At 43.6% G+C, this 18,481-nt stretch overlaps 1 protein-coding gene and 1 long non-coding RNA gene across 13 annotated transcripts in view; one reads left to right on the forward strand and one right to left on the reverse strand.

The window, feature by feature from the left end:
* Nucleotides 1-18,481, forward strand: part of DMXL2 (Dmx like 2) — a 431,281-nt gene that overhangs the window by 325,029 nt on the left and 87,771 nt on the right. For 5 of the 10 annotated variants that reach the window (XM_083475454.1, XM_083475458.1, XM_083475463.1 and 2 more), the window contains exons 1-3: nt 40-262; nt 16,949-17,071; nt 17,879-17,950. In XM_083475454.1, coding sequence (XP_083331580.1) covers nt 176-262; nt 16,949-17,071; nt 17,879-17,950 — 282 coding nt within the window. In that variant the 5' untranslated portion in view covers nt 40-175. Of the gene's footprint in view, nt 1-33; nt 263-16,948; nt 17,072-17,878; nt 17,951-18,481 lie in introns of those variants that run through there. The other 5 variants (XM_083475459.1, XM_083475462.1, XM_083475455.1 and 2 more) reach the window with 3 other exon arrangements.
* Nucleotides 1-18,481, reverse strand: part of LOC310693682 — a 56,261-nt gene that overhangs the window by 22,611 nt on the left and 15,169 nt on the right. For 2 of the 3 annotated variants that reach the window (XR_014519322.1, XR_014519323.1), the window contains exon 2: nt 15,709-15,851. This is a non-coding gene — a long non-coding RNA (uncharacterized lncRNA). Of the gene's footprint in view, nt 1-14,201; nt 15,193-15,708; nt 15,852-18,481 lie in introns of those variants that run through there. The other variant, XR_014519324.1, reaches the window with a different exon arrangement.

Consider the following 18,481-nt stretch of genomic DNA (forward strand, 5'->3'; position numbering starts at 1 on the left):
CCCCCTTCTTCTTTTTTTTCCTCAGCGCGGGAAGGGAGGAGGAGGGAAGGAGGGGGGGGGAGCGGAAGCCATCCGGGTCTCTCTGCGCATCCCCGCGCTCGCCCTCGCGGAGGGGAGAGGGAATCCCTGCCGGTTGGGCGGGCGGCCGCCGGAGGCCGAAGCAGCAGCAGCAGCGATGCATTTGCACCAGGTGCTCACCGGCGCCGTCAACCCGGGAGACAACTGCTACTCGGTGGGCAGCGTCGAGGACACCCCGTTCACGGTGAGGGACGGAGCCGTCCTGAGGCGGAGGGTCAAGGGAGGGAAGGCGAGGAGAGAGAGGGTGGCACCCAAAGGAGATGCAGAAGAAGCCACCCTCGTCGTCCTGCCAGGCTTTCTGCCTTCGGGGTCTGGGTGGGGCACTGAAAATTTCTATTCTCCCCCCCCCCAAAAAGGCTATTTTTGGTCTGGTTTCCGTGCCCTGGTGTGTATGTCTGTGTGCTTGTATATGCTATATAAAATTATTTTCCTGTCTGCAAAATTCTGCTGGACCTTGTCCCAAAAGGTTTTGAATCTTTATATTATAATATACTGAAATATACTCTAATATAATGTTATGTCATGTTATGCTGTCTGCGTACTTGTCCACAAAATTCAGCTGGACCTTGTCCCAAAAGGTTTTGAATCTGTATACTATAATATACTTAAATATACTATGATGTAGTGTTACGTTGTTACGCTGTCTGCATATTTGTCCACAAAATTCGGCTGGACCTTGACCCAAAAGGTTTTGAATCTTTATACTGTACTCTACTGTAATGTATAATATACCTGTGGGTGGTATTCGGTGCTAGTCCAACCCAAATTAGGCCAACTGAAATTAATGCACACCTAACATATCCACTCTGACTTAGTTGGATGCAACCCAACATGGATATTCCTCTGACGCAGTGGTTCCCAACCTTTTTTTGGCCATGCCCCACCTAAGCATCTCTAAAATCTTGATGCCCCCCTCTGCGTGACATATAATTCTTATTATTCAAAAAGTGAACTCTCATTCACGTGGAGGAAGCCTAAAAGACCATTCACTGTTAATAACTCATTCTGGAATTGCCCCCCCCCTAAAAATCAAATTGCCCTCCTGTGGGGCACGTGCCCCATGTTGGGAACCACAGCTCTGACGTGTCTGAAGTACCGAATCTCTATTTATATTCCATAATAATGGATGTATCTATATATTTATCTAAGGTGTGTATCGGATCAGGGAGGCATGCATTGCCCAGCTGGTAGAGTATGAGACTCTTAATTTCAGTGTTATAGGTTCGAGCCCCAAATTTGGGCGGAAGGTTTCTGTATTGCAAAGGGTTGGGCTAGATGACCCACGTGGTCCCTTCCGCCTCTACGGTTCTAGGATTCTATGACCTGCCCTTGCTAACTAAAATAGTGTACCTGTGTGTGTATCCTATTTACTTCCTTTTTAAAACAGCATTATATATTTGTGGCTTTAGTGGCAAGGTGAGGGAGCTGGCAGGTGCTTCCCAACAGGGTGAGGGAATTATAGGATGGTTGGGGTGTGTGTGTGTGTTGGGGGGGATGACAGCATTGCCAAGTGGTCACTAAACCGCTCTGGCCTGCCCCCTTGCCTTTACATGAGCTTTGATCCGCAGAAATCAACAACTGAATCATGCAACTGCTTCATGACTGCTGTTAACAGGCCTTCTTGAAAACTTGGCAGTCTTATGGGGGGGGGGTGTTGGTTGGTAATATATCTTCTCCTTTCCTACCAGTGGTGTTGATGCCTGTCTTTTTAGGCATGGGAAGGCAGGGGCTGTAACTTCTAAAGTAAAGGCCTGTGGAAATAAATAGTGTCGTTGGTCAGTCCTGGCTGTCCTTCCAGGCTGAGCTGCATAATCTCTTCACTTCCTTGCGTTTGTTTATGATGTAATAATGTCCTTAGCCCCACTGGTGGTGAGTGGTAAAGATTTAGGGTACATTTCTTTTCCCCAGAGTACCCTGGGAGAGAACGGTGGAGGCAATGCGCATAGTCTGACTTTCTTGATGCAAGTCTTTTAAGTGAGAAAATCGCATAATGCAGAAAATACCCTGGTCCGTCTTGTAATGAAAAGTTATGTGGTTGCAAAAGCCTGCTTAAATCAGGGATAGAAGACCTGTGGCCCTTCAGGTGTTGCTGGACTCCAACTCCCATCAGCCCCAGCCAACATGGCTGGCGATCAGGGATTATGGGAGCTGTAGTCAAGCAACACGTAGCTGGCTGAAGACACCTTACCTGTGATAAATGTTTCCTGGGCTAGCTGTGGATGAGCTTTGCAACTGAATGGAATATAACTTCCTTTGCTAATAATAAATGAAAGTGGGAGGGATCTTGTACCTAACAGCTTGTGCAAAAAAGTGTTCCTTTTTAGGAGTTTTTGAGCAGTTAAAAACAACAACAACAATAATAATAATTAGCGTTTGGAGGTGAGGAGACTGGGCATGTTAGTCCTTGTGACATATACAAGCCTGAAGTAATTTTTGTCAAAGTTATTCTGATTATAGCATCTATTTCTCAGACACTTTGGGGGCCTGTTGAAAAACCTTTCTATTCAGAAATGGTTTCACACAGTTTTGCCCTTTTAATAACAATTCTGCCAAGAAAATAAAGTATAGGTATTCACCCCAGAGTATTTATTTCTGCTGCTATGCAGCTCTACTGACGTCTAAGGACACTGCACAGCCACTGCTTCCTGTGACATTCATAAAAACCGTACTCCGTAGTATTTATTTCATCACAGTGGAATTCATCTAATAATATGTGGGCTGCATATTGTGTAGCCATTTTTGTCTGAATGCTTTCTCCAAATTTTGATCGTTATAAAAATGAACAGACTCTTACTGCAGATCTTTGGGATACGTACTGTTTTAATGCCAGTTTGCTAACAGCACAGGCCAGAGACCGTGAGGCTGAAGGAGAGGAGAGATGGATTGATTTCATAGATCATTCTTGGCATTGCTGGTTTTCTTATATGTATGTTCTGTTTAAGGAACTCGGGGGGGGGGGGCTGAAATCATGATTGGAAAGTGTAAAATAATTGTATTAGATGTGTGTGTTGTAATCTACGCCAGCCCAGGTTGTAAATGACAATGCCTCAAGGTCTTTCTTTGCTGTGATTCTCCAAAAAATGATCTTTTTAAAAAAGAGCCATTGTTTGTTGAGTGGTTTTATTGCTTGAATGCAGTAAGCTATCTCATGCCACAGAGACTTAGTTTTCTGGTGGTCTGAACTATCAGACTCTCAGTGTTTAAATTATATATTGTGTCTACAAGCAATTAGAAAGGAGGCAAGACATTGGCAGTCACCATATGAATGATTGCAGCAAATAGAGATCCTTATAATTAAGGAATTGCCCCCTTTTATCACAATCCCTCTCTCTCTTCCCTATTAAACCAGAAAAAACAAATGCACCAACCCTCACCTTTTCGTAATATCCAGGTTTACCTGCCCCAGACTCCTCTATCCTACAAGATGCTATTGAAAGTAATTTTGTTGGCTTCATTATTATTATTAATCTGTGCAGCCCCATCTATATACATGGTGCTTTACAAAGAACCTGGAGTTACAATTAGGTAAATTAGGTAAAGGGACTCCTGGGAAAGTTCTCAATACGTTACTGTTTTGAGGAGACGTTTAAAGAAATAAGAGAGGTGATCGCACAACGGTGGTGGTTCCACCCTTAAGGGGCAGCAAGACAAAATCATTTCAGGTAGAGCTGTGTGGGCAAAGGTCACTGGAAGGGATGTGTTGGGAAATAAGTGAAGATAGATAAGAAAGGCCATGCAAGGGGGGTGGTTAAAGATGAGGAAGATTGCACAGGATCAGGGAGTGGACAGGAAGCCCTGGAAGGGATTTTAGGAGAGGAGTTGCAAGGTCAGAGCAACAAGCGTGGAATTGGAGTGCTACATGGCTGCAGTTGGATGAAGGTGAAACAAGTAAATCTTCATCTCTACTTGAGAGATGCTTTGACATTTGCCCCATATTTTATTCTTCCACGCAGGGCATTTCCTTTGTCAATATGGGCTTACTGATGTGTATGTCTTCCCCAATAAGCCTGGGGTTCTGCTTGCTAGGTACCTACTGGAACCACCACACAAATAAAGAGGTGAAGGAAAGGTAGCTGCAGGCAGCCCCAAGTTCTGCGCTGCAGACCTGGAATTTCTCCTTCTATCCCACTGAGGACAGTCGATCTTGCTGACTCTGCAATGGAGTGGGCGGGATTTTTGCAAAGGTAGCAAGCATCCCCTTTAGCAGAACACTGTAGAATGCTGATCTCTGGTAGTTTAGGGATATTAAGTCCTCCGTTAAACAGTAGCGTGAGCAGAATGATGATTCTGCTTTGTGAGGGTATTAAAAACATCAAACAGTCATGCTGCAACTGATCCTAAGATGGCTAGACTTCCCAGGCCTATCATTCATCTGTTGTTTGGACATCATATTGGTGGTGCAAGCTGTGCCAGTTACTGTTTTTAAAACAAGTCAGCTTCCACCTTCCATCTCTGTGCATGACTTGGGAGTCCTTAACTTTCGCCATCTCTGTCCTGTGCAACCTGACAGATATGAGCGTTTTGGGAATAGTTTAGTCATCCCTGCAATTGTCTTTGTTCCTGTTTAGATTCATAGTGAGACACTAGTGACCCTCCTGATGTTGCTGAACTCCCAGCTTTCATAAACCCCAACCAGCATGGCTTATGGTAAAGGATTGTGGGAGTTGTAGTCCAATAATCTCTGGAGGTCCAGAGGTTCCCCACCTCTTCGTTAGAACGCCAGTGACCCTAATGCTAAGTGAAACCATCGGAATTTTCTTTCTCACAGATATTGGGAATTACTCAGGGCAGTTTTCTTTAATGTTTTGTCCGTTTAGCCAAGGAACAAGAAGCTATAGTTACTTTGACCAAAGCTTTTTGCACTTTTTCCAGTGTCTCTGTGTGAATCTGTATTTGGCTCTTGAGATGTATTCTACTGCAAGAATATTGTTTCTGCCAGCCATTTGCAAAACAGTGTCCTGGTTTACATGTAATGATCCTAGTCTGATAAACCAAGTTTTATTAACCTGTGAATGAGTTGTCTGCCCTTGCACTGACACCTTGTGTCTCTGCTTCCCTCCTTCCTTGGCGCACTCAGCTTAAGCCTTAAGCAAAGGTCTCTTAGTTTCTTAAACCACAGTTTCCTGTGCCATGTGAATTGGGAATCTGGTTTAAGAAACTAAGATAGTGTCACTGAAGCTGGGCAAGCTTGTTCTGAGGTCAATGCAGCACAGCTTATTAGACCAGGATTATTACGTCTGAAGCTGTTGGAAATAAAGAGCTTTTAGGGACACGGGTGGCGCTGTGGTCTAAACCACAGAGCCTAGAGCTTGCTGATCAGAAGGTCAGCAGTTATAATCCCTGAGACAGGGTGAGCTCCCGTCGCTCGGTCCCTGCTCCTGCCAACCTAGCAGTTCGAAAGCACATCAAAGTGCAAGTAGATAAATAGGTACTGCTCCCGCGGGAAGGTAAATGGCGTTTCCGTGCACTGCTCTGGTTTGCCAGAAGCGGCTTAGTCTTGCTGGCCACATGACCCGGAAGCTGTACGCCGGCTCCCTCGGCCAATAAAGTGAGATGAGCACTGCAACCCCAGAGTCGTTGTGACTGGACCTAATGGTCAGGGGTCCCTTTACCCTTTACCTTTTGTGATTGACAAAGGAAGCTGCCTTTTACTGAGTCAGACCATTGGACCATCATGCTCAATATAGTCTACACTGACTGGCAGGGTTTCAAGTGGGTGTCTTTCTTAACTCTGCTTGGAAGTGCTTAGGGACTGAACTTGAGACCTGTTGCATGCAACACATGCACTCTATGAGCTATGGCCCATCCCTGTCCTTGTGGAATTTGGCAGAACAAACACTTGCATGGGAAATAGTGCAAAGCAAATGACCACTAAAATATGTAATATTGCCAATGTGTGGATTACAAAGCTCATAAGGTTATTAAATTACTGGATTTACATTAACTGTGCTTCTGGGTTTTCCACCGTTTATTATGGGCAGGTAACATAAGCCTGCCTGGCATTACATAGCAAGATATAGGAGTGGTTGTGCAGTAAGTACATCTGATGATTCAGTCTCCTGCCAACTCAACTTCATCACCTATAAGCAACAGGTGGTTCTGTAGCTTTCATCCAAAGGCTCCAAAACCATTGACGCAGTCTTTGCCAACAAGGTGTCAATCAAAGACTGAAGTGTCCAGGTACTGCAGACAGTTTAATTTATTGGAAATCATTCACAGACTGTAGAACTCTGGTCTCCTGAGTCCTTTAGTACTCAGCTTCCAGGTCCAAGGCTCCCCATACCCTGCTAGGATATCAGGACAGCTAAATCAGGACAGCCACAACACCTTTGTCTGAAGATGAGCCAGTCAAAAACTAATCAGGTGGATAAAGATTGAGGAGAAGGTTGGAAGAGTGGGCAGGGCAGAACGGGGGAGAGTATGGGATCGTGAAATGCAATGTATCATAGCTAGTGCTATAATATATTTGGCTTTAAGGGTCTCCAATATGGAATGCTCCTAGCAGGCAAATTTGGCTTGCAGCAACTTTTAAAAAAATTACTGTCCAACACTTTTAATAGTTGATGTAGCTACTTACTGTTGTTACATTGCCTTCTCTTTCTGTATTGTGAATTTTAGAGGGCTTTTTGCCGCTGTGGCCTTAAAAATGTATTAATTTGCTTTTTTATATGTTAATAAGTTTGGATATGTTTTATATAGGAACAATATGATGATGTATCTGCAACCAGTGAAAGCAAGCTGGCTGATTTCAGGCTTTCAACAGACACACTGTTTTCCAAGCTTTTAATTGTGGTGAAGAAACCGGAAGTGTCTTACAGACTTGTGTGGCCCATCCTCTTTTCCCTCTTTAACAATTCACCCACTTCCTTTTTCTGTGTTATACTGTAGATAGCATGGCATTACATCTGCTCTGACATTAATGCAAATTGTGGCTACTTTTAACATGTTTTGCAAAACCAGCTTCAAACCCTGGCCAAACATAGTTAATGTTAGTGTAAAAATAATGAAACTGTGGTTAACACTGAAGGATATTGTGTGAATTAGAGGATATTCCTAGTCTCTTAACAGTAGTTGAGAGGTATAGAATTTTTACATATGCACCAGACCCTTTTGCTAGATGTCACACACTTAATGCTGTTTATTTAATTGAGAATATAGCTTGATTTTTAATTTTTAATTTTTTTATTTATTAAGTTTGTATAGCGCCTTTCAGCCATAGATCTCAGGGCAGTTCACAACAATTTTGTAAGTGTTGTTAAATGTTCTCCCTTTTTAATATATTTCTATCATGGAATTCCTATTTTTAAATTAATATCCCGAATATAAGTTGGGACGGGGACGGGCAATAGATGAATCCTTTAAATTAGCGTTACTTTTGGCAGACCTGTGCCAACAATCAGCTACCTCTGTAAAAACACATTCCTTTTTGGACAGCTCCAGTGCTGAAAACTGTCTGAAGAAAGTGATTTAATAGCAAGGAAAGACAATTGGAAAGTGCAATTGTGCATTGCATTAGAAATTGGTTAGTCAGGGTGTTCTTGAATAATGAACCAACATAAATGATGCTGTTGCTGGTGTAATTTAATAATGCAGTGTTCTGTTATGCAGGATAAAAAAGAACATGCTGTTAAGTTGTCCCTATTTTGTATGCTTTCATGTTCCAGAATTCTATAGATTTTGCTTAATTCAATGTATACAGTGGTACCACAGGTTACAGATGCTTCAGGTTACAGACACTTCAGGTTACAGACTCCACTAACCCAGAAATAGTACCTCGGGTTAAGAACTTTGCTTCAGGATGAGAACAGAAATCATGTAGCGGTGGCGTGGCGGCAGCAGGAGGCCCCATTAGCTAAAGTGGTACCTCAGGTTAAGAACAGTTTCAGGTTAAGAATGGACCTCCAGAAAGAATTAAGTTCTTAACCTGAGGTATGACTGTAGTTAGTTTGGTAAATAACTTCATGTTCTTAAAAATTTCTGTAGTAGATAGGTAGCCGTGTTGGTCTGCCATAGTCAAAATAAAAAAATTCCTTCCAGTAGCACCTTAAAGACCAACTAAGTTAGTTCTTGGTATGAGCTTTCGTGTGCATGCACACTTCTTCAGATACACTTCTTCAGGTATCTTCTTCAGTATTCTTCAGGTATCTGAAGAAGTGTGCATGCACACGAAAGCTCATACCAAGAACTAACTTAGTTGGTCTTTAAGGTGCTACTGGAAGGAATTTTTTTATTTTAAAAATTTCTGACTACTGCAGACTGGTTTAGCACTTTGCTACAGTCGCAGGTGGAAGTTCTACTGGAAGTGTCCCAAATCCACTTCATCCGTGCTTTGTAATGTCCAGTCACACCAAATACAGTTACAAGTATCTTAAAAACATCAGCTTTATAGTGTTGGGGTGTAACTCCACAGACACGAACCCTCTCTCTAGATTTGAGGTAATCTAAGAGGCAAGAGTGAGTCAATTTCTGTGAATACCAGGTATAACACAACCTTTTCTACAGTTGCCCTGGACCTGTGGAACTCACTTCCTCATTGAGCTCTGGTTTACATAGCATTTCGTAAGCAGACTGAAATGGTCTTCTTACATTGGACATTTGGGAAGGTAATCTTGCTACACAGTTCTGAATTAATAATTCCTTTCAGAAGTTTTAGTTGATAACTTATGCTAGGAATGTGTATTGTATGCTGCTGTGAAAATGATGGTTGAAAAGCAGAGTGACATTGCTGGACTCAATGGATCTTAAACACTTAGGTTTGTGTTTGTATTTATTTGATATCAATGGGATTGAAGCACCCTGTACCTGGATCATTCCCCTAATGCGGAGGAGTCCAGGATGCACAGTTTATCCAAGTTTGGAGGAGGGCTTCCATTTACATGCAGCTTCTCTCCTTACTCCTGGCCAGGAATGTTAAAAAAGACCCTTGGGAGAGGCTTTAATATGACCCACACCCCTGAATGTCCTTTAGCTACCCACCACCAAGAGAAGTATTCCACCTATGGAAAAAGAAGCACCATTAATTTGTGATGCACCATCTTGATACATCATGAATGTTCACCCAAGTAGGACCCAAAAATGAACCTCCATGGTTTTGAAAAGTACATATGAGCTTGTTAAGAACCTGGGTGGATATTGGAGCCAGAGAAGTTCCTCAGAGTTTCCTTCCCTTGTCGAACCTACAGAGGGCCCTCCCCACCTTTCTCTTACTTCACATGGGGAGTGGGGTGGGCAACTGTACCTCTTGAGAAAGCCCCAGTTCCCAAGGTCTACCTTTCTCAGTCTCGATGCGCTGCATGGTGGGATGATATTGCTCCTACCATAACCCTTCCAAATACTCTCCCCCACCCCTTTAAAGGAAAGGGTAAAGCAGGGAGGGTGTTTCGTGGGCTGGAGGTTGCAGACATGGCTTGCAGTATTTTCTTATTTTTGACATGAGGGTGAACCTGGGAAAATCTGGATCCAAACAGAGGAGACCCCCTGAATAAGTCACTTAGTTAATGCCCAGTTTTTCCTGGCAGCATATTTGTTTTGCTTTTGGAGATGGAGTGGGGAGATCAAGGGTATTTTGAAGTCACCACATAGAATAACAGTGGCAGAAGTGCCAGAGAGCTAGGAAGAGTTCCCTTTCCATTGGCACGGAGTGCTGCGTATTGAATTTTTGAACTCTCTTATTGAGTAACATTTGATCAAAAGGTTGGCTATTAGTCTTTAAATAAGATAGGCAGGCTTGGAAACCAGCCACCGTTAAATTTGTCCATAGAGCTGCCTCATATTTCAGCACTAACCTACTAGTCATAGTCGAAGCAGAAGTATGACCAGAAACTGCATATCAGCAAGTGAATCAGCTGGTGGAGAAGGAATGGGATGATTCTGTCTCTCCTCTATGCCCTGCATTGAAACAAAGTGTGCTGGCAGAAGAGGCAAGCCCCCTCCTCCATGCCCAGCATACAAAACAAGTGTGCTGGTAGAAGAGGCAAGCCCCTGCCTCCATGTCCAACAGAATATACTCAGAGGGCTGCTGAAAGAGGGATGTAACTCTCAGTCCCTCCTATGTGAGCCTTCACAGACTGGTAAGCATTTCTGCAGGCTAGCCACTCTTATGGGCATATTTACAAGAAGACTATAGATTCTCAGAGGGACGCAGGTGGCGCTGTGGGTTAAACCATAGAGCCTAGGACTTGCCGATTAGAAGGTTGGCGGTTCAAATCCCCACGACGGGGTGAGCTCCCGTTGCTTGGTCCCTGCTCCTGCCAACCTAGCAGTTCGAAAGCACGTCAAAGTGCAAATAGATAAATAGGTACTGCTCCGGCAGGAAGGTAAATGGAGTTTCTGTGCGCTGCTCTGGTTTGCCAGGAGCAGCTTAGTCATGCTCGCCACATGACCTGGAAGCTGTGCACCGGCTCCCTCGGGCAATAAAGCCAGATGAGCGCCGCAACCCCAGAGTCAGCCACAACTGGACCTAATGGTCAGGGGTCCCTTTACCTTTATAGATTCTCAGAACACTGTGCTCCTTTGAGAGGAAGGGTGGGATAGAAATTTTATAAATGAAATAAACAAAAAATAAATTAAGAAACACTGGCTGGGCACTTTGTTTTTTTCAAGATGGACATGCAGCCATTAGTAGTGCTTCACGTGCATAGCTTGGCTCCTAGAGCACAGACTGATTTGTCACTGTGGAGCTTACCTGAAGGCAGTTCTTACCTGCTTCTGGCAAGTGGAAAATTACATGCCTGTGAGCTATTTAAGATGCAACACTTCTCAGCCCTTTTATTTATTGAAAGATTCTCTCTCTGCCTGTGCTTATCTTGGTCTGGCTACTGAATCTACTAGATCTTTGTCACTGCCTTGGATCGGGCCAACAGGCTTCATCTTAATGCAAGCTCTGGCAAAAAGAAGTGCAGTTTTTCTTACATTTTGAGAATCCTGCAAGTCATTCCAGCTCCTCTGGCAGCTTGCGAACTCCCATCTAGTTTTCTCTTGCAGGTAGCAGAGTGACTAAAGCAGAGCAGACTCTGTGTGTGGGTGGTACTTAAGCTTGCTTCATGCTCCTTGCTTTTGTCAGGGCTTTAAATCTACAGAACTCATGCGCTGCTATCCTTATTGCTGCAGGAAACTCTGCCCAGCTTCCCCTCAGCAATTCTGTGTTTTGGGAACCATCTCAAGCTTGCTTCCTTCTTTCTACCCTTCCAAAACACTCCAAGATGTAATTGAATATTAACAGGGTACAGTGCTTTTTAGCATGATTTTAAAAGCAAAAGCCAATGTTCCTGAATGCTTATAATTTTTTGCAGCCTCACAAATAATTCCAGGAAAAAATACTAGTCCATGCATTTTTAATAGACTTTGTGGCTACGCATGCTTGTGCAATTTGCTTGTAATCTTAACTTCTTATGTAAAGCCTGGTTGCTTGAAGGTAATTTATGGTCATCATGGAGGACTAAGCAAGTGGGGGGGGGGGTGTTTTCAAGCCTGCTTTGCTGCACCGCAGTCCTCAAGACATTCAGGATACCGGGAAATGAACATTTGTCTTGTATTTTAAGAAAGCCCGATCATTGGTTTCTAATGCGTGAGTCAACATGGACCAGGTCCCAGGTGTGGTCACTCTAGATCAAGGGTAGCTAACGCATTGCCCTTCAGAGGTTATTGGGCTCCATCTCTACTCAGCACCAGCCAGCATAGTGGTAGTCAGGGATTGTGGAAGTTGTAGTCCAGCAATGTCTGCAGGGTGCTGCTGTATTGGCTGTCTCTTTTTATATACAGGATATGTGACAGGGCAGAAAAAGATCCTGTTGAGATACTAGAAAACTGTATGCAAACCTTGGTAGAGATACCTTCTCCTCTCGTTGACAGTGAAAACACACTGTGTGCAATTCTGTTTGTTTAAAATATAGCGGGTCAAAGGAAATAAAAAGGATTTTAAGAGATTAAAAGGTTTTGAAGGTTAAAAGTCATTTAAAAAAGCTTTTAAAGAGGTTTTTAAAATGTGGAGATATAGCTGACAGGAAACCAGGGCGGTGGCTGCAAGGCTGTTAGCCTTCGTTAAAACAAATTTACGATGCTAGCTTCACAAAATTCTATGGTGCAAAATCCTGGGGTCGCTGGAACACATAAAACAACCTTGCCTTCGATAAGAGGAATTTTTAAAAGAACAAAAGAGGAGGGGAGAAGCTTGCAAAGCAAACCCCCATCATGTAATTGAAAGGGAATATGTGGAGCTCTGTTAAGCACGCCTTACCTCGGTGCCATCGTGCCCCTCCTTACCCTTTTCATCAACTGTATGCATCAACTCAATGGTTAAACCAGAGAGTTGCATTTGAATTTCCCTTTCGCTTTCAAAGATAGCCACGGTGAGCATTGTGTGTTTTCACCAACCATGGTTAATACAAAACCATAGTTTACAAACCAGGTTTGCAAACTGGCTTTTTCCTGATTGTGCCAGTGCATATGTCAGGCTAACCATAGCTGTTTCCAAAAACTGAAACACGAGAGCAGAGGAGTGAAAGGAAGTTGCACAGGAGCCATCAAGTACATAGAGGGACAATAAGGCATGTAAAATAGCTTTATGCATGTGGAACAGATTCTGATCCTGTAGTTTGATTTCAAGGGAGAAGCATTTTTCTCTTTATCCTGGCAAGGAGCTCACAAGACAGGATGGATGAGCCTACAGCACCATGGACAGCTCCCACTGAGCTGCTTGCTCAGAGGTACGCTCAAAGCCTTATGAGCCTCAATTCACTCTCCCAGTCTCCACCCCAACAATGGAAGATCCAGAGGCAGGCACCGCATAACAGTACACTGGTACCTTGGGTTAAGTACTTAATTCTTGGGTTAAGTACTTAAGAACGTTCTGGAGGTCTGTTCTTAACCTGAAACTGTTCTTAACCTGAAGCACCACTTTAGCTAATGGGGCCTCCTGCTGCTGCCGTGCCGCCGGAGCACTATTTCTGTTCTCATCCTGAAGCAAAGTTCTTAACCTGAGGTACCACTGTATTGTTGAGTGTGAGTGGTTTATGCCTGAGTGGTTGGTAGTGTTTCAGGTAGCGAATGATTGTGTGAAATGGTTGTTGAGTGACATGGGATGAAGGATTATGTGTACGTTGCGCTGTCTGAAATGTTATATTACACTGCCTTGCAGTGATCTCTGATTTTACTTATTTTTATAATAGGTGTATGGATAACTTGTATGCATTTTGCTATGTGAATTATTTGACATGCTTTTATTGTGCTGTGCTCTCTCTGTGTGTGTGTCACACATACATATATTTATATCCATTGCAAACCACTCTGATTCAGATGGTAAGTGGTCTATAAACTGAAACAACAATGCTGCACTGCTTTTAATCCATAGAGCGCTGCATCCCAAGGTGGAAATAGTGGTAATGTTGCCCTTGTGCACCTAGACATTCTGGCAGGGTAGTTCTGCAATCTTTATTCTTTTTGAGAGCTCTAGGCTGTTGGCGCCAAAGGCAGAACTGTTGTGTTATCTTAGTATACAGTTCTCCTGGCATAGGCAAACCTGGCCCTCCAGATGTTTTGGGACTACAACTCCCATCATCCCTAGCTAACAGGACAGTGGTCAGGGATGATGGGAATTGTAGTCTCAAAACATCTAGAGGGCCGAGTCTGAGGAAGCTTGGTCAATACGCTGGAAACAGCATTGCATTGTTATGGCTACTGTGTGCTGCTCTCCCTTCTCCTTAACTGTTGGGGGAGCAGCGGGGTGCTTTGCCCCTCAAATGGAGTGCCCCAGGCAAGAGCTTAATTTCAAGGTTGATTAATGATTATTAGGATGGGATGTGCTGGCTATCTAGCAACACCTTTGCTAGTGCCTTTGAGAGATAAAAATTTGAAAGGGGTGTTAACCTACTTGTTCATCTTGTTTTAATATCAGGCATCAGTGAAGCAGTGTGCTCAAAATCTATGGCTATTTTTTAAAAAATAAAAATAAAAGCAATTCATCATACAACAGTTCTTCTTCTTTTCTTTAGACCCAAATATATTTTGTTCTTTTTGTTTATCTTTTTACTCTCTGAACTTCCCAAAGAGAGGATATTGCAGCTGGGAAAGGATATCATTGTTTAGCTCTGATGGTCAGGAGCTTAGATGCTTGTAGCAAAGGGCATTTCTTTTTTATCACCTTTTCTTTAGAAACATCTTTACTGTAATGAGATTTACCCAGAAATATGGTCGCTGCAGGTAAGTGGTATATTAAAGATAATGTACGTAATAACTTGGAAAAGAACATGTAGTGGAAGAACATCAGTGGAAGCAGACTTTTCTCATATACTGAAAATAACAATGCTGTAGTTTAATAAGACCCAAGTTATGCATAAGAAGACCATCTAGTCCATCATCCTGTTTTTGCAGCAGAAAACCTTTGGGAATTGTGGAAGCAGGGCTCCTCTCTCCATAAAATATTTTATTAATTCACAGGTGATAAATTACCTTCTCTCCTTCTCTCTCAGTACATTTTGAAACATCATGGAAAAGTCCAATATTTTCATTCGGCTGCTTGCTCAAGGGAATTCCGGATAAAATGGAGGCAGTAGGTTGTGTACAAACCAGACTTTTGCATATGCACCAGTGTGCGGCATTGCTTTACATTCAAATGAGCGACTGCACGTGAATGGGTGGGGAGCTTTCCCCTCCGAAATGTTCACCAGTGGCTTATTTATGGGGTGGGGCTGCAAAGAGGAGCAAGTAAGTTGTAGCTAGATATCATTGGGCATAGTACCAGTGATGAGGGACCTCAAACCCAGAGACTGAATGCATCACCCAATCATTGGCCATGCTAGCAGAGGCTGATGGGAGTTGGAGTCCAACAACATCCGGAGGGCACCTGGTTAGGGAGAGCTGCTGTAAGTGATGCTGTTCAGACTCTGCAGATCCTCAGATTGTGGTGTTGGGCATCACAAAACTAGAACTTGGCTGTGTTTAAATTTGGAGCTTGGGTCTGGAAATTCCAAGCATTATCAGTAGACTATGCCTCTCAAGGGGGATGCGGGTAGCACTGTGGGTTAAACCACAGAGCCTAGGACTTACTGATCAGAAGGTCGGCGGTTCGAATCCCCGTGATGGGGTAGCTCCCATTGCTCAGTCCCTGCTCCTGCCAACCTAGCAGTTCGAAAGCATGTCAAAGTGCAAGTAGATCAATAGGTACCCCTCCGGCGGGAAGGTAAACAGCGTTTCCGTGTGCTGCTTTGGTTCGCCAGAAGCGGCTTAGTCATGCCGGCCACATGACCCGGAAGCTGTGCGCTGGCTCCCTCGGCCAATAAAGCGAGATGAGCGCTGCAACCCCAGAGTCGGCCACGACTGGACCTAATGGTCAGGGGTCCCTTTACCTTTTTTATTCCCCTCAATGGCCCTGCTCTGCACCCTCCCCGAGGGTTTTTGCCCAGCTGGCATGCATCCTGATGTAACACACCTCTCGTTCCCCTGGATGGAGAATGGAGACACTTGTGGCATGTAGGTAAGTGACAAAAACTCAGACTTTTTTATCACTTAAGTATTTTCTACTGTACAATGATAAGAGGCACAACTGTTGCTCCACCCACAGTTGCCACTGCCATGTGGCCCCCAGAAGGTTGCCTATGGGGAAATGAGGCCCTTGGGCTTATAAAGGTTTCCTACCCCTGGGCTGTATGGTTGCTCCTTCAGGGTGAAGGGGTTGACTGTCTGTTGCCAGATGCCCCTCTTGTGCCTCATCGCAGAATTGCTAGATTCCAGTATATGCATGTCAAGGCGCAATGTTGGGTGCAATTCCTTCTGAAGCTCTGCAATGATAGTTTGGCAGATGGGAAGAAAAATATCCTCAGCAGAGAAAGGACAGTTCTGTTTCTAATCATAACATGCAAATGACACTATCCAGCAAACTCGTTCCTTTATGCACAAGGATTTCCACTTGTGCAGTGGAACTTTTCCAACTCTCCTCCCCCTTTGTGTTCGCTAAATCTGTTCTGGGGGTTCCTCCAACTTGCCAGAGCGGATCTGGTGAGGAAGGGGGAGTTCCACTGCTGGAACCAGTATTTGAATATCACCCAAAATAATTTGCGAAGTAGTTGGTGTTTAGGTTTATAATTTGTAATGCATAGACAAGGGGAGAAACTGAACCTTCAGAGCCATTGGCCCAGGTCTGTGGAAGGTCTTGCCAAAAGAGATTCAGCAGACGCCTTCTGTGCCAACTTTTAAACACTGCCGGACCTATGCAGGCAATTAAGAGTACAACACACACACACACACACACACACTATTGCTGTTCATTTTAAAATTTCCTTTTGGCTTTTAACTTGCTTTTAACTGTTAACGGGGTGAGCTCCCATTGTTCGGTCCCAGCTTCTGCCCACCTAGCAGTTCAAAAGCATGTCAAGTGCAAGTAGATAAATAGGTACCGCTCCGGTGGGAAGGTAAACGGTGTTTCTGTGCGCTGCTCTGGTTCGCCAGAAGCGGCTTAGTCATGCTGGCCACGTGACCCGGAAGCTATCTGCAGACAAACGCCGGCTCCCTCGGCCTATAGAGCGAGATGAGCGCTGCAACTCCAGAGTCGTCCACGATTTGTTCCTTTGTACATCCCCTCCAACATTTAGGATTGACTTCCTTACATAATGGCATAATGAATTTGTTAGCCTTTTAAGGTACCATCAGTCTGTGGGTCTTTTGGGGTACAACAGACTGACGTACATGCACCAGGTTACAATACTGAAACATAAATTAATGGCGGTGTTAAAACAGTAGTATTGTTGATGTTTCTACTTCCTGTGATGATTTGGGGTGGGGAGGTTGGAAACAGGTTAAAAAGAAAATACACATGTGGACAGCGCGGTAATTGAAAAATGAAAAATAATGAAATCCTTTTTGACACATTTCTTTTTAGGCATACGGCTCCGGATGTGATATTGTTATCCTGGCAAATGACTTTGAATGTGTGCAAATTATTCCTGGTGCTAAGCATGGAAACATACAAGTCAGCTGCGTGGAGTGCTCCCAGCAAGGAAGGGTAAGGATTTCAGAGCACTGGTTCTCAAACGTTCTGCCCATGGGTCACTTGAAAATTGCTGAGGATCTTGGCAGACCACTTTATGATTTTTCTCTGCCTCTTGTAGCAATTTTAAATTCACTGTGCTGGATGCTGGATGCTTTTAACAGCAGCTTTATTGCTTATTTTTTTCTTGTATGTTATTTGATTGCATTGCAATTTGAATTCCAAAGAATTCTATGGAATTCAAATTGAAAATGTTCTTCACAGACATGCCACAGACCACCTGAATGTAGCTCGCAGACTCTGGGTGGTCCACAGACCAAAGTTTGGGAACCCCTGGTTTTTAGAACTTTTGAGCGGTGGGAGACAGGAAAGTGTTCTTTTTTAAATAAATAAATAAATAAATAAATTTAAATATAGGAATTAAAACTTTAAGGCTGCACCCTGCCTTAAGAAGTTTTAGTTGGCAAATCATATCTGTTTTAATGAATTAATTAACACTTAAAACAATTACTCTGCTTTATGAATTGAGCACAATTTGGCCTTTTATGATATGATATGCTACTGGCAGTCATTCTGGAAAATACAGTATGTAAAGAATAGTTACATTCTTTTTGAATAAACAGAATGTGGTTCATTGTAGCATATCCCTTGAAATCTAGCGTCTGGTACAACAGCCAAGCGATGTTCGTATAAATTTACTTTTCCCCTGAATCTGTCCTTGTACATAACACTCTGATGAATGCATTGGTATCTATAAATAGTAAAATATTCACAGTTAATTTTTTTTTTTAAAGACTAACTTCTTCACTCAATCTGTTCTAGATTGCAGCCTCTTATGGAAATGCCGTGTGCATTTTTGAGCCCCTTGGGGTGAATTCTCATAAGAGAAATTGTGTAAGTATTTATTACGTGATATAAAATCCACATTTATTTTTTTTGTTTATCTTGGAGCAGGTAACATCATTCCTAGCAGTTAGCAGAAGACAGGGAGGCCAACCATAGGTGGTGGAGTCAGAGCCAACGAATGCTAGTTTTGCTCCTATCTTACATCTCTGCTGAGTTCTGTAAGGGAAACGCTGCAGGGGTCAGCAAACTTTTTCATCAGGGGGCCGGTCCACTATTCCTCAGACCTTGTGGGGGGCCGGACTATGGGGGGGGGGAAATGAACGAATTCCTATGCCCCACAAATAGCCCAGAGATGCATTTTAAATAAAAGCACACATTCTACTCATGTAAAAACACACTGATCCCGGGACTTTCTGTGGGCCGGATTTAGAAGGCGATTGGGCTGGATCCAGCCCCTGGGCCAGGGGTCTGCAACCCGTGGCTCCGGAGCCGCATGTGGCTCTTTTACATCTTTGCTGCGGCTCCGGGGCGGATACTAGCGAGGGGAGGAGGCGCATTGTGTGCCCCGACACTCCTCAC

The sequence above is a fragment of the Podarcis liolepis genome, assembly GCF_965112155.1.
Source record: "Podarcis liolepis genome assembly, chromosome: 14".
In the NCBI taxonomy this organism is placed as follows: Eukaryota; Metazoa; Chordata; class Lepidosauria; order Squamata; family Lacertidae; genus Podarcis; species Podarcis liolepis.